The sequence below is a fragment of the Trifolium pratense genome, linkage group LG4, assembly GCF_020283565.1.
Source record: "Trifolium pratense cultivar HEN17-A07 linkage group LG4, ARS_RC_1.1, whole genome shotgun sequence".
Lineage (NCBI taxonomy): Eukaryota > Viridiplantae > Streptophyta > Magnoliopsida > Fabales > Fabaceae > Trifolium > Trifolium pratense.
In genome coordinates, this window is record NC_060062.1 from 59,708,045 (window position 1) to 59,723,370 (window position 15,326).

Below are 15,326 nucleotides of genomic sequence, written 5' to 3' on the forward strand. Positions count from 1 at the left end.
TTTTGATTAATAAATTTCATCATTAAATCAATGAAATATAGGAATTTATTAATCTAGTAGTAGTCAGAAGAACAAATTTGTGTGTGTGTGTGCGTTAATCTACTTGTGCCCATTAATCAGACAAAGCCTCAAAAAAAAAAAATGTAATCATCTCATATTGACCACCAAGTTTTTCAAAACGAGAGCAACTGTGCCCATCCTTTTATACTTGACTTGATTCTTGCAGATTTAATGTGTCACTTGATATGATATTCAAATTGAAAGTGCACATTCAAATGCATTCTAGAAAATCATCTTCTAACAGAAGTATTCTGCTTACAGAATTTGGTCTTAGGAGAGATTATCAACAAGAATAATCCTTAACACTATTTGTTATCCCGAGAATTACACAAAAAACAACCTACAAACTCACAAATATGACAGAACGGTACTACATTTGAAATAGCAGAAAGGTCTTGTTATGCTCTCATTGTCAGTATACTCATACATAATCCGCAATTCTTCCCTAGATATCCTAAGCAAGCCAGCTATGGTGCAATACAGGCATTTGCTTCCGCAACATTTATCATTCAAAGCAGAAAGAACGAAAGATTGCAGTTAGCAAGGGAAGAGAATGGGACATGGATCCCTCTCTAACCTACTATTTGATAAATCAAGTTTTTTCATCTTTTCTTCGCACCAAAACAGTTGTTCTCTAGTCATCCTCGTCATTCTCAGAACCCTTGATAGGATTTTCGCATCAATTAGGCCAAGCAATAGTTGAATGTCCTCATGCTTTTGGGGCCAAGAACTTTTTCTCCAACCCTTCTTCCTTTTACGCAGCTCCTTCAGTTTTGCCACTTTCTGCATTTATATAAAATAATTTATGACTCACATTATCCTTAATCATATAACAATTTATCAACCAAAAAGAAAATTCTGTTCAACAGAATTCCTAGATCTACCTATACACACAAATCCTATGTCATAGGAATAACCTGTCTAGCACTTGGATTAAAAGCAGAAAAAGCTCTCGAATTATTAAATTATAACCAATAGTGAACATATTTGCTGATAATAAGTCATTAGCATTTTACCAATAGAACAAGTGAACTGTTTGAAGCAAACATTGATAATCAATCATATAGCATTTTATGTAGACAACTAGAATTGATAGATAATATGGAGTGAAACATTCTAAAATACAATGGCAACTTATATTAATTAGCAAGCCTAAAAGTTTACAAGATCAATAATGGCCTCAAGCTAAATTGCTGTCTAAGCACTTCAAATGTTGACGAATATATCATAAAATTCCTAAGTTGGATAACAAGGTAAAGGATCAGAATTTACCTTCTCAAGAGTAGACTGAACCTGTTGTAGAGGAGTTGCGAGCTGGTTCTGATTTCCAAACAGGTTGATAACACCACTTGACTTTTTCTTGTCCCTTTTCAGGAAAAGGTGGAAAGTAAGGATAGAGTTTTCAATTATTGTGATAAGATCGGGTGCAAGAACTCTCATATCTGACTCATCTGTTAATTCGTGATCTGAACCTGAATCAATTCATTAACTTGAGCACTTTGTCATACAAAAACAAACATAAACACCAGAAACATAAATGCAGAATAGCATTACATTCAGCGACAAGCAAAATGACCAAAAAGATATATTTTTGTACAGATAACATAATGAACATCCACGGCAGATTGGCAGCCCAATTGAGAGTAGATGATTAATTTACAGACAATTCACCTCGTATGTTTGGAACCTGAAGAAGATTAGGCAAAGTGTTCCTTGTGCGAGCATAAATTTCAGGTCGAAGGCCCTGCTCAAAAGGTTCATTTTCAATAAACCTTTGCAATAGAACCTGAAACTGTTGAAACTCCTGCGCACTACGGTTGTAACAGGTAGGATTTTCATTTTGCCAAGATATCTTATAACTCATATGACAGTATTGACAATGAAGAGCCTCCCAAGTCAAGCAAATTTGACCTACGTATGCCGTTTCAATATCCAAGTAGGGATGATTTTCAGGCTGTTGAAGATGTTCAGTCTCATCATCGGGTTCTTCAAATCTTTTCAAGGAAAGACACCGAAGGGGAGATGCCAGCTTCTTTGATGTAGATCTTGGAGATGGAGATGGAGTTGAAGTGTTCTGAGAACCTGACACGAAGAATATGTTTCATATTACGAGATACGACAAATGTGGGCACTGGGCAGGAGATAATAGACATAGTACATTTTGTTAGCAACTGGAATTTTCATGCGGGAAAAGATAATATCTTGATTCCTATCTCCAAATATAACACCTTTGACACGTTCAATGTACTAACTAGATTATCATTTTTTAACAAAACTTTTGATTATATAAAGATCGGATTAGGCCTAATCAAACTGTGGAACATAATTCCCTTAACTTCAATTCAGTTAGGGATTATGTTGTTTGGATGATGAACCACAACTCTCCTAACCTCAGTTAATAAACCGGACTGAACCCAGACAGACTGCTCAATCCAAGTTTGCAAAAATGTCAGCACCGGTTTAAGCACCATGGAACTCATGTAGCAGGAATAATTACTAAAACTCTCATGTAGAAATACCAAAAAGAGCAAAATGAACCCAATGCAAAAACATAAGTAGTCATTCCCAACCATCACTAGCATTTAAATACGACGTAGATTAAAAATGATTTTATCATTACCAACATTCAAAACTATATCACAGATTTTTTTCTTCTATTGTAATTTTTGGCTTTTATCATTACCCCCCACTTTAACCTAATAAATAGAAGCAACCAAAAAAAAAAAAAAAACTACCTTTTCCGATTTCACTAAGATGCTGCACGCTCATCCGATCAAAGAATAGCATTCTTTCACAGTACTTTTCAAAAACAGCATCGAAGCCTCGCCACCATTGCTGACCTTCTGCCTCGACATCCCTCCATTCATTTGAGACTGTCTCACCCTCTTCCTCTTCATCCTCCCCTTCCTCCAGACACGAATCTTCTTCAGGAATCAACACCATAAAACTGTTTCTTCTTAATTCCTTGAGCCTCCTCTTTACCTCATTGGTAATAAAATCATCGTCATCCTCGGCATCACCAGCAGAATCTGCATTTTCTGATTTACACTGATCCAGATCACCAGTGTTAGGCCTTGATTCCTCAGGCTCTGGCACTGCCCTGTCCACCAAATCTTTTTCTACGCCTGGTTTTTGAGATTTCCTGAATTTCTTAATCTTCAAAAAATCCATGCTTTACCACCTCAACTTTCAAAAACAAACTACCCTAACCTCAACTCAAAACTTTAAGATCAAAACCTACAATCACATCAAAATAGAAAGAGAATGAACAATAGTGCTAAATGCTAGTAATTAATAGACAACAGTGTAGCACCAACAGTGGTATTACAAAAATGAGCTAAAAAACAAGAAAATTGACACGGAAGAAAATAGGGATGGCAATGGGCGCCCACGGGTGCGGGTTTGAGTGATACCAAACCCACACCCGAAATCAACACCCAAACCCAAACCCAAACCCAAATCTGTTCGGGTGGCAAAACCACACCCACGCCCACACCCATTGGGTTCGGGTTTTTTACACCCAAACCCAAACCCACAACACATTTTGTACTACTTTGCAAATTTAAGCAAAACAAGGTAAATTTAAGCAAAAACAATCGAATTTAAACATATTGTCAATCATTTAGCAAAAACATAGGTTTAAAATTACAAGGGAATTTAAAATTACAAAATAGTCTTTCAAGAAATTAAATTACAACTAAACCAAAATTAAGTTCTTCCAACTTTCAAGCAAAATTCAAACACAATTTTGGTTTGTGGTTTGTGAAAAACCTAATTTTACTTTTACACTTATATATATATGTGGGGGTATTTAGGTAATTTTAACATGTTTCGGGTGGGTGTATGGGTTTCGGGTGTGGGTTTGAGTGATACCAAACCCACACCCATATTTTCGGGTGTCACCCAAACCCAAACCCAAACCCAGTCAATTCGGGTTTCGCCCGTTGACTTGAGTTTGGGTTCGGGTGGGTCTCACGGGTTTGGGTTTTTCTGCCATCCCTAGAAGAAAATAATCTTTGAAGTTGTTGTTGTAAAGCCTAAAAACCGGTAATAAAGCAACTTCCATTACAAGACATGAAGGATGATTAGTGTGATCTAGTGGTGAAATTAATTAACACATACATACCCTCATGGAAATACATCCCTTTGAAATTGCATAGATCATGAGAAAAACATTTCAGAAAAAAGGGAAATGTGCCCCCAAAAGAAAAGTTGAAAAGTTAATTTTATAATAAGGCTATTTAATAGAAAGATGGTGAAAATAAAGTAGAGAATCAAGAGTTCTAAAACTGAAAGATACTATAGAGATCCTTTTGGGTTAGTATTTTTGTTTGTGTACCTTTTCCATAAATGAGGTAAAGCATTGAACATTTAGAGAGATCAGAACAAGTTTGCATGCACAAGTCTTCTTCCTACCTACATTGAAGTTGTGAAGAGGAGATTACTCTACAACAGTATGAAACAGTAAATCAAGTTTTAACCAGAAAATGCAGTAAATCATATGTAAAAGCAAAAAAAATGCAATGAAGAAATGAAAATGAAAGAAATAAGACAGAAGATAGTTCCATTGACTGACCAGAGAAATGCACAGAGGAAAAGAAAACCCTAGTTTGGAGAGTGAGTGAAGTGTGAGAGTGAAAGTAGAAAATTAAAAATAAAAATAAATGTTGAAGATATGAGAGAGAGAGAGAGAGAGGAGTGTGACTGTGTGATGATTTGTTTGAAATCTCATTTCCCAATAAAAGAAAAGTTATTAAACTACTGACACAGAAAATGCATAAAAAATAAAAAAATGCGTTTTATTTATAGCATTAATGTAATGAATGAATGAAAATGAATGGTGTACTAATAGGATGGGATGGGAAAGGAACACGAAAGCCTATGTCTGTCTATGAAGAAAGAGAAAGAGAGAACAGTAAATGAAGACAGTGTCGTCGTACGCGGAATATTATTGTCAGAAAGCCGCGCTAAAACTTGTTTTCATTTCTGTTTCTTAATCACACACACAAATCCTGTTTTATACTCTCTTAATCATATTATTATCACACATAGTTGAGGTCGGATTTGGGTCCATCTCCCACTTCTCCCTCCGGTCTTATATATAGGACCGGACAGGGCCGGCCCTATGGGTGTGTAAGGTGAGCCACCGCACAGGGCCTCAAACATTTAGGAGTCTCAGATTGTTTATATCGGTCTACTAAAAAATTTATATATGTAAAAAAAATAATGATTTTGTTACTACTAAAAATATTTTAGTACTAAAAAAAAGAAAATTTAATAGACACAGTCTTAATTTTATAATTAACTCGCGGTTGTTTGTAAAAAAAGAAACTAACATTTCAAGAAAGTTTTTTTCCTGAAGGAACCGTAAAATGATAATGATATTAGATTGAAGATGTATTTTAATGTTATTGATTAAAATATGTCGCTTTTAGATTATTTACTAATGACTATTTTTTATGTTATTTATAATTCAAATAGAGAATGACTTTTAAAAAAAAATTGTATTTTTTATTAAAAATCTATTTTTAATTTTCAAACAGGACCTCCAAATACTCGGGATCGGCCCTGGGACCGGAGAGAGTACTATGCTATTACTTTCACCGTCCCAAAATATAAGAACTCATTGATCATTGCACATATGTCAATACATAATTTTTTATTACGAATATTTTTAATTGTTTATTAGTAAAAATTATAAAATTTTGATATTTTGAAAATATTCATCGAAACAAATCAAACAAGATTTTATATGATAATATTTACATTTATATACTTTTAAAAAAATATGGTCAAAACAAGACATATAAATAATATATTTAGTCAAAATAGGTCTTATAAAATGGGACGGAGGGAGTACTAACTGTTACGGATGATTTTTCTCATTATACATGAATAATTTAAATGAAAAATATATTTGAGTTATTTTTTTACATAATCTTTGAGTAATTTTATTAAGAAATCAAAACTCAATTTACTATGTATATTCGTAATTTAATAAGTGATAATATTCATGAATATTTGTCGTATCAATTTCAAAATTTTATTGCTTCGAATGTTGTTCTTTTTCAAACATCATGCCCTCAAACACTTCAACAAAATGGGGACAGGGATCAACGTCTTGAGCCTTGTTAGTTTGTCGCACCATATACCTCTTTAGTTGATCCCCTAACTTCACAACCACGAAAAACATATCAATGTCGTCCACGACCACTGTTATGCATTTTCCTACACTTGTTTCATAGGTTATGAAGACTCTCGGCCAATGCCATCTCCATCATCAGATTCGGTCTTGCAACCTGAGTAGTGGCGGAGCTCCTCTTGGCCTGCGGAGGACCATGGCCCGCCCTAAGTTCCAAAAATTATACTATATTATTGCAAAATGTGAGATTTGAACTCTTATTTTGTAAGTAAAATTAAAATGAACAAACTATTATATCATTAATGATAAATGTTACTATATAACTAGGGTTAGGATCAATTGACACTAAGATGTTAAAATTTATTTGACTTTTGACACCAAATCTCATTCATCCATTTCATTTAATCCAACGATTTAAAACTGTCACCAAAATAATTAATGTACACTAAAATCACCTAATTAAAAACAAATCTTATTATTTTAATTTATCGATTCTATATTAACTTCCAAGTTCCAACAATATACTCCCTCCTTCCCAAAATATAAGGGAAAACCGGTCAACCAAAGTTAATGTATCTAGTCCAAATTTTTAACCAAATACATCAACTTTCTTTGACCAATTTTCCCTTATATTTTGGGACGGAGGGAGTATTACTTAAGTCTTAAAAAAAAAACAATATATTACTTAAGAATGACTGTCTCGTCAAAAAAGAATTACTGTATAAATTATAAAATATATATTGCTTAAAAACAAATTAAAAAAATTATACAAAGATGAGTGACGAACACGATGGCCATAACCCATAAAAATAAATTTTGCCATGATTTTTAATTATATAAATAAAAATATTAGTTTGTCATGCTAATGAGCAAATAAAAAACTGGGAAAACAAATAAAGAATATTTTAGTGTACATTTATGATGATAAAGATTTATTTTTAATTAGGTGTTATTGGTGTATATTAATAATTTTGGTGATAGTTTTAAACCATTGGATTAAATGAAATGAGTGGATGAGATTTGGTGTCAAATAATTTTTGACATATTGGTGTCAATTGATCCTAACTATATTATAAACATGACCTTCTATCAATTTTTTTTGTTTATAACCCTCTGGTTCATAGGGAAAAGGGGTCCTAGTAGTCCAGAGTTCGGCCGCGAGGTAAGTAAAGTCTGACCAAGAAATTGTTCCACCCAGAAATCAAACACGGGTTCTCATTTACCCCTTGAGCCCAATAACTTGGTTATCAATTTTTTTAATACAAACACGCCCCCCCCCCCCCCCCCCCCCCCCCCAAAAAAAAAAAAAAAAATCCTAGCTCCGCGCCACTGAACCTCCTGAGCCTAATCTTTCCCCTGCAATCCGTAGCATGTGAGCTATTGTATTCTCTTACCTTTTTCCCTTTCAATAGTGGTGTTTGTACTTTGTATCTCTAAATATTAGTACTTCATTGTTGTTTTGTTTTGGGTCATCAAAGTCTGGATTAGCTAAAGGTGTTGATTTCTCAATCTTCACGACTAAAGATCATTGATCATGAGTTTGTAATTTTGACAAACATGTTCAGATTTCATTTTTGAATAGTGTCGGGTAAAAGATTAACATGTGCGCATTTAGAGACAAGTTAACATTTAACATGACCATATAAAAAAATGAATCATGGTGAAGTCTTTTGTACTCCATCCAATGAAATTTCCAACAGAACTGTCCTTGATTACATTTAATATGCTTTGATAATGCCCGCCCTGTTTGCTAATAACCTAACCAAGCAGATGGTATTGGCTGAAACCGACTCTTAGCACATGCCAACATATCATAATAATCTACTTCCACTACAACAAATTAAGGCCTTCAATAGCGCTTTTTTTAGCTTTTAATAGCGCTTTAAAGCGCTATTACTGATACCGCTATTATAAGTTCGGTGCCTACAATAGCGTTTTATAAGCGCTATCAAATGTCGACTTTTAATAGCGCTTCTTGCAAAAACCGTTATCGTATGTAAGTTGGTGCCATCTACTAGGACTTTGGAAGCGAGTTTTAATAGCGTTTTATTCTAAAAGCGATATTATATGTCAGTTATTTAATAGCGCCCGTGTGTAAAGCGATATTATAGTCCTTCCAGCAAACAACTTTTAATAGCGCCCGTGCCCAGAAGCGCTATTATAAGTCCTTTTTCAAATTAAAATAAAATATATTTTTTTGTCTAAATTTTGTAATATATTGTACTTTGATAACAAAAAAAAAACTAAACAAATTTTATTAATCAACAACACATAAAAAATAAGTGACGTGCACTACAACATAACCAAGTATGGGATATAAAATAATCCAACAACAAAATACAACTCAAAATTTCAAACTTAATCAATCATTTGCTTATAGCATGTATGAATGACACCACTCAGTTTCTAAATCGTTGATCTTTAGTACAAGAGAAAAGCCTTAGTTTAGCTCATGTGGTGCCTGAGTACTAATGCTTAGGGGCATATGCAATTACACATAATCAACAGAGTCACCTAAAATGTCTACAGATGAGTGCAACGTGGACCATTTTTTCCCATTTAACTAAGTCACTCTATCATTAGATCTTTTTCGACTATTTGATTTAATCTTTCCTCTAGATGTAGAGCTTCTTAACCTGAAAGTTATTCATAGTATACAAGATACAAGAAAGAATTTAAATTCAATGACTCCCTAGGGGTTACAATTGAAGAAAAATCACTGGCTCATAATATGCTAAAGCACAAAATGTAAACAAATTTGACATACCTCTAGAAAATTGTCATTGAACTACCCATACAGAATTACATCAAATGTCATTTGACCTTCACCACATCAAGCTAATTCTTTGAAAGCTATAAGACAAGCTTGTAACTCTTTAAAAAATTTACTGCCAAAGAACCAGAAAATCCATCACTTAGTGTTCAAACTTGAATGAAACATGAATGAGAACATGAAGTTATTACTATTATCATGAATAAGACTTTCAAATGTCTTGAAACAAAGACTACAATGAACATGAATGAGAACATGAAGTTATTACTATTATCATGAACTTACTCATGTGATATGAATATAACAGGTCCTATCGAGGCATTTGACAGTTAAAGAAAAACTTGTGAGCGTTTAGGATGTGCCAAATATATTCAAGACATAAGATACACCCCTCGGTCTCTGCTAGAAGACAATACGTGAAAACTTTGATTGCTTATGTATCTCTTGTTTATTGTTTTTCTCAAAATTGAACATGGTTATGTGCTGAGACTTATCTTAATTTACTAAAAACAAAACATCCAGCATACATAAGTGAGTGATACTTTGTTTCCATGACCAAAGAAGTCCAACATTAGAGAACATACCTTGACTAAAGAGTTCTTTGAATATAATAATAACCCTGAAGTAAAAGACTAGCTATGTGGATATTAAAAGAGAAATCATCATTTCTAACACAAATTGAATCACTGATGTACATTAAAAAAAGGCTCTAATACACAGGGTTATCTAAAGCCCCTGCATACATTTGGTCGCACTTATGATCAAAGGAAATGATCAACTAAAAGTGGACAAACAAATTTTATCCTACAATAAATAAGTCCAAATCAAACACTTGAAATTTATAACAACGCATAAATTTAATGAGAAACTTATGATATACAGAAAATGGTGAATGGAGTGCATTAACTTAATCAATTTAGGACATGTGCAGTGTAACTAAAACATGTCTAGATTAATAACTTCAGCTCATTCCTACATCAGTATATAGTAACTTAAATAAATGAGTGGAGTAAAGAAAACTTGAAAGAGCGGGCATTCCAAAAACAAATCAGCAGATACTCACAATAGGATGGGCAAGTAGCTCTCTAAAATTGTAGTTGTAGATGATTTCTCCCAGCAGGGCAGAAAGAGACAAGTGATGAAATGCAAAATCCTAACAGTTCACAAAAAAAGGTGCATTCAATAATATCATATATGCAGATATATAGAAAATATATCATAGACTACTATGAACTATCCTGTAACCTCTAAAGCGGAAGACCATTTGTTGCCCCAATTGATTAAGGAATTGCCTTAGCTACAATATTTTCCTTAATTATGGGGAGTAATTAGTAAAGACAAAATGATAGTAGGATCTACAACTAATTGCAAATATAACAAAAAGGCTATATCAATATATATCATGTCATGCAAATCTACTATATCCATTGTTACCTTCTTTAATACAAGATTGAGGCAGTTCTTTGCTGCATCAACACTTATATTATTTGACAGAGATGTTCAAAATACACTCAACACAAAAGCAACTAATTAAATTGTTGGAAAATCACTCTATCAATGAATTACCTTCAATTCTACAAAGAGCAAGAAAAAAAAAAGATGGTGAATCAGAGCAAAAGGAGGAAGAAGAATAATATCCAATTTCAAGGAACAAAAAAATACAGCTAGCTAGCTGTATGTTTCATTTCTTTACTACAATTATATAACCAACACACTTATTTTCAGATTATTCTTTATTCATAAACCAAATATTAAGATTAGTTACACAACATACCTTTGGCAAAATGAGTTGCAACCCTTCTATCTTGTTGATTTGCTTTCACAAGAGACACACCACACAAATCTACAAAACATTGTTTAAGAAAATGAACTTAAAATTAGAAAAAATATAAACATTGCGAGCGAGACTGTGAGGAAAGCTAAATAGAGATGAGAGTGATCTTGTGTGAGACTATGAATGAATGAAACTGTGAGCATAATGGTGACGCAATTGCGGGTAGACGCGAGGCAGGAGATGCCATAAACCAAATAAATACTCTAGAAATAAATTAAGTGGTCATTCCATGGCATATAAGTTTTCCTTTTCAGCCGTTGATAAGTTGTAAGTAACCATTTCTAACTTAACTAGGCACAAGAAAACAGTATCATACTTTCATAACATTTATAATAATAAAATCTAAAAGATACATGTTAACTAATCAGAGAAGTAGAAACAGCATAATATCATAAGCTATAGTTAGAAAATAACTAATAGGTAAAGAAAACCAGTAGGAAGCAAAGATGAGCTTTGAGATGAAAGAGAACAAATTGACAAACCTAGAAACTTCATTCTAACCACACACCTTATCCAACTTTTCAAGATCCAAACCTTAAAAAAAATTCAATACAAGGTGTGAAATGATATTTGCCATCCTTAGACTTTCCAATATTACCTACAATACAAGATATATACTGCTGAGAAATGTATTCATGAATTGAGTTACTTTCAAATTAAATGAAGTATTTTTTTTGTATAACATTTACCATTCATAGTATATATTATATACCATACCCTATAAGTAAGTGGCAATATTTTTATCAAACTCCATGTCAATGGAATCTTCCCTGCATCATTGTTCTGCCTGCAGTAATATGTTCAGTTTTTTTCACTTATTAATTAAGATATTAATGTTGAACACAGAGGGTTAATTAACTACTTAATTATAATTATTAGGAATTCTATGATGGGGACAAAAGTGCTTACTTTTTTTGCTTCAAGAAGTTTCTGGTCATTATTAGGTATAGTACTTGAGAATCCAAGTAAGAACTAGGAGGCAAAAAAAAGAAAACTAGGAGCACCCTTAACTAAAACAAAAACTACAAAAACACACACACACACACACAAACCAACTAACCAAAACAAGAAAACCAACGGGCAGCACTGACTCCACACTAGACCTGTACCATGACAGGAACACACCAAACACCACGCCACACCAGCACTACTAGCTACTCAAAGCAAACTGCAAAGTTTTACAAAGCTATATTCCATTGCGATGCAACTTTGATCTAAATCATGTAGAAATTTGACAAAGAAAGTGAATTTATTATATATTTTTTGACAAAACAACGAAAGTAAAATTGAAATATGATAATCACATGTCATGCCCCTGTTTCACCTTATAAAGAGTATAGATTGGCCAAAATTATTTGTGTAGAATATAGATACTGATTTTTCCCTAGATATGTTGAAGGTTCTTTATAATATTAGGAGTCATTGATTTCTCACATTTCCTAATGTTGACTCTTCCTACCCAACTACTCCTCGATTATATTTCTGTTACCAATCATTTAGCATTAATAGCTGTGAACAATAAAACAGACCAAGAAAACAACTTCAGACTTAGCCACTAAACTAACACCACACAAGCCTAATACAAAAATACAATATATCAAACATAATTTATTGAGTTCATGACTGGCCCTGCAATTTTTGTAAATACTAGTCAAATTGAAAATTCACAATAACAATACAATCATTAGTTATTACAATATAAATCAATTGAATGTACTCACCTAGTCACCTTGTATAGTTCCAGGGTTGAAAAAAAATTGTGTTCATCATTTAGAAAAAGTAGATAAATTGTTGAGATATAAGGGTTGTTGCACAGAGAATTGTCGTTCCAGGTATACTGAGAATCACGGGATTTAGGGCTCGAAGGATATGGAGGTGTTGGGCCGAAACGAAGGACCTAGGGTTCGACAGAGATTGAGGTTAAACGAGGGTATAAGGAACTAGGGTTCGACGGCAAGGTGTTGGGTCCAAACGGAGGTTTTTGATAAGGATGGAGATGGAGATGGAGATGGAGGATTAACGAGATGTCGCTGTGAGAGTAGAGAAAATCAGAACAAAGGAACAGAGGAACGATGCAGTTGTGAACTTGTGAGGGTAGGAGATAAGTTTTTCTTTATTTATTTTTTTAAAAAAATTTGATCTGTTTTTTTTTATAATTGTATTATTCATCTACCAAGAGGTATAGGGTTCGACACCCATCCACCCCAGTTTTTAATTTATCAATTTTCTTTACTATAGCGCTCATGCAAAAACGCGCTATTATAGGTATAATGATTAATAGCGCTTTCTAAAAGTGCTATTATAGAGTTTCACGTTTACAGTTTTAATAGCGCTTTTCTCAAAAGCGTTATTGTAGTATTCCTGGATTCAAGGCTTTAATAGCGCTTCTACTAAAACCGCTATTATAAGGCTCCGTTTCTAAGTTTTAATAGCGCTTTTTAATAAGCGCTATTAAATAGGCGCTATTAAAGCTCATTTTTGTAGTAGTGTTCATGGTTGAAGCAATCACGAAAATCAGTAAAAAGCTTCTCAAACACCCTCCATTGAACTTTGATTGATCTAGTGTAAGGGTATGGAAGAAAAACCTGCTGAAAATGAGATTGCATAATTATAAATTAGATGGTCCTAAAGAGACAAAATTTTGATAACAAATAACAAAACACAGAAAAAAGACTTGAAGAAAACTTATTAGTAACTAAAACTCACATCCCCTTCTTGTGCAAGGCGTTTAAGTAAGCAAAAAGTATGGTGGTTCTCTTCCAAATTATCAAGAACTGCGAGCCAAACTCGTGATGCAAGTTCATGGGCTACATCTCTTGACTTGCCACAACCAATGAACTGATCTGCTAAATTTTAAAAAGGAATCATCAAAGTTCTTCTAATAACTAGTTAGCTTTAATTCCCACTTATCTTTTCTTAAAAACATAAAGAAAAGATGTAAGTTTAAGTTTAACAATGAAAGTAAAGAGGGTGGGGCATGCTACATACATACATACCAATCATGGTTCCATGAAGTATTCCACTATGAGGAGGCATAATAGAAAGTTGAAGCTGCTCTTTCAAAAACAGATAACTGTGCCCAACAATCTCATCTACTTGTATATCAGGATCACAACCAAATATTTGTTCACTTATATGTAAGGCCATGAATCTCCTAAAATCATTAACATATATAATAGCAATTCAATTTGTCAAACATTAATTAAGAACAAGTAATATAATATAGACTATAAACTTTAGTATTACTATTATACTAGTATTAGCTCTAATTAACATTAACATTAATAATAGTACCAACAAATTAGTTGATTGTGCTCTCAGTTTGAGAATTTGAATCCTAACTAAAACAATTAGACTTAACTTATCATTCGGCCGAACACTGGATTACTAAGATTCATTCGGCTGAAAATTTAAGGATCAAGAGAAAGAAATGTTACCTACCTCTTGGCTAAACCTGGAGGAATAGGTCCAGGCAAAGTTTGAGAAGGATTGGTGAATGGATAGATGTGAGAAAGAGCAGCTTGCCAGAAACATTCTGTTCGGAAAAGGGATGCCCACTGCTTCTTGACACATGATATCTGTGTCCAATCACTCACTCCTGTTCTTATGAATATCTCTATCACAACATGATCTGGAAGTTTCTCTATATCAATTATCTCTTTTGAGTTCTTCCTCTCCATACCCAATCAATGGAGTACTTTCTATGTCTTTTGTTCATGTATGTATATAAGATGAATTGGCACGCATTCATTATTTATTATGATATGATGATGGACATTGATTGGTTGATAAACAATTGAGTATTATTTATTTATTTATTTATTATTTGGGGATGCTGTCTGTTGCTTTTGCTATTTTACCACCAAACTACCAATTATTTTAATAAACGAGTAAGAATAAACGAGTCTCAGTGGTATCTCATTTATATACATAAAAATAGAATAAAATAAAAAAAGATGCATAAAAATTAATCTCTAAGAATAAATTATAGATACCAATAGAGTTGACAAATTATTTTTTTTTTAAAGAAAATATAGGATGAGGAATGATGCTTCACATCGACACAAAAAAGACTTTGGAATTTTTATAGCATTTGTAAAATTATTTAGGATGAATAAGAAGAAAAAGCAAGCAGGAGGGTTTCCTTGTTGTGCGGTGGCTATGAAAATTTCCACTCCGTTGTTTAGGGGGACTTTTGTCTGCTTGATTTTCTTTTGGTTTGGTAGTTTTCCTTTTATGTATTTTCGTACTTTGTTATTCACTTGATGACATTGATATGTTCATCAAGGTCGTTGACCCGGCGCTAGAAACTATATATATTCCTCCTATGCAAATGAGTCATATACATTATATTTTATTCTTAAAACATTACATCACCTCTTAGAGCATAAATATCGGTTACCTTTTTACGTTTCTACACTGATATAAATCAGACCATGTCAGAGTAACACCGATAATTACCTTTCATTGCCGTTCATAAAGTAAAGTACGTCCTTCTGCACATGGACGTATCTTAA

The 15,326-nt window shown here is 33.3% G+C and overlaps 2 protein-coding genes across 52 annotated transcripts; both read right to left on the reverse strand.

Moving 5' to 3' along the window:
- Positions 1–251: 251 nt before the first annotated feature.
- Positions 252–4,903, reverse strand: LOC123920472. Of its 2 annotated transcripts, none has more exons than XM_045972722.1 (6): positions 4,637–4,903; positions 4,400–4,476; positions 2,796–3,297; positions 1,732–2,142; positions 1,333–1,532; positions 252–843 (listed from the first exon to the last, which is right to left on the reverse strand). In XM_045972722.1, the coding sequence occupies exons 3-6, from the start codon at positions 3,229–3,231 to the stop codon at positions 598–600; spliced, it is 1,293 nt and encodes a 430-aa protein (XP_045828678.1). In that variant the 5' UTR covers positions 3,232–3,297; positions 4,400–4,476; positions 4,637–4,903; the 3' UTR covers positions 252–597. The 2 variants fall into 2 exon arrangements, with proteins under 2 accessions (XP_045828678.1, XP_045828679.1); XM_045972723.1 differs by having other exon boundaries at positions 4,400–4,506.
- A 3,891-nt stretch (positions 4,904–8,794) lies between these two features.
- Positions 8,795–14,609, reverse strand: LOC123920473. Of its 50 annotated transcripts, XR_006813706.1 has the most exons (12): positions 14,251–14,602; positions 13,806–13,963; positions 13,516–13,652; positions 12,539–13,397; positions 12,134–12,438; positions 11,719–12,023; positions 11,527–11,596; positions 11,292–11,407; positions 10,750–10,818; positions 10,039–10,128; positions 8,970–9,090; positions 8,795–8,838 (listed from the first exon to the last, which is right to left on the reverse strand). XR_006813706.1 is itself a non-coding variant. In XM_045972734.1 (8 exons), the coding sequence occupies exons 1-4, from the start codon at positions 14,487–14,489 to the stop codon at positions 13,275–13,277; spliced, it is 654 nt and encodes a 217-aa protein (XP_045828690.1). In that variant the 5' UTR covers positions 14,490–14,576; the 3' UTR covers positions 8,795–8,838; positions 8,970–9,090; positions 10,039–10,128; positions 10,750–10,818; positions 11,292–13,274. The 50 variants fall into 50 exon arrangements, 12 of the variants coding, with proteins under 12 accessions (XP_045828690.1, XP_045828688.1, XP_045828687.1 ...); XR_006813709.1 differs by adding an exon at positions 10,542–10,549 and having other exon boundaries at positions 11,527–12,438; positions 14,251–14,603; XR_006813700.1 differs by having other exon boundaries at positions 11,719–13,397; positions 13,516–13,655; positions 14,251–14,606.
- Between the last annotated feature and the right edge of the window lie 717 nt (positions 14,610–15,326).

Coding starts and splice junctions, on each gene's coding strand:
- LOC123920472 (XM_045972722.1), bottom strand. CDS start 3,231: ATGGATTTTTTGAAGATTAAGAAATTCAGGAAATCTCAAAAACCAGGC. Junction 2,143..2,795: donor TCTTAGTGAAATCGGAAAAG/GTAGTTTTTTTT, acceptor TCTTCGTGTCAG/GTTCTCAGAACACTTCAACT. Junction 844..1,332: donor TTCAGTCTACTCTTGAGAAG/GTAAATTCTGAT, acceptor ATATAAATGCAG/AAAGTGGCAAAACTGAAGGA.
- LOC123920473 (XM_045972724.1), bottom strand. CDS start 14,489: ATGGAGAGGAAGAACTCAAAAGAGATAATTGATATAGAGAAACTTCCA. Junction 13,656..13,805: donor ACTTCATGGAACCATGATTG/GTATGTATGTAT, acceptor TTTAAAATTTAG/CAGATCAGTTCATTGGTTGT. Junction 13,398..13,515: donor GCCTTGCACAAGAAGGGGAT/GTGAGTTTTAGT, acceptor TCTCATTTTCAG/CAGGTTTTTCTTCCATACCC.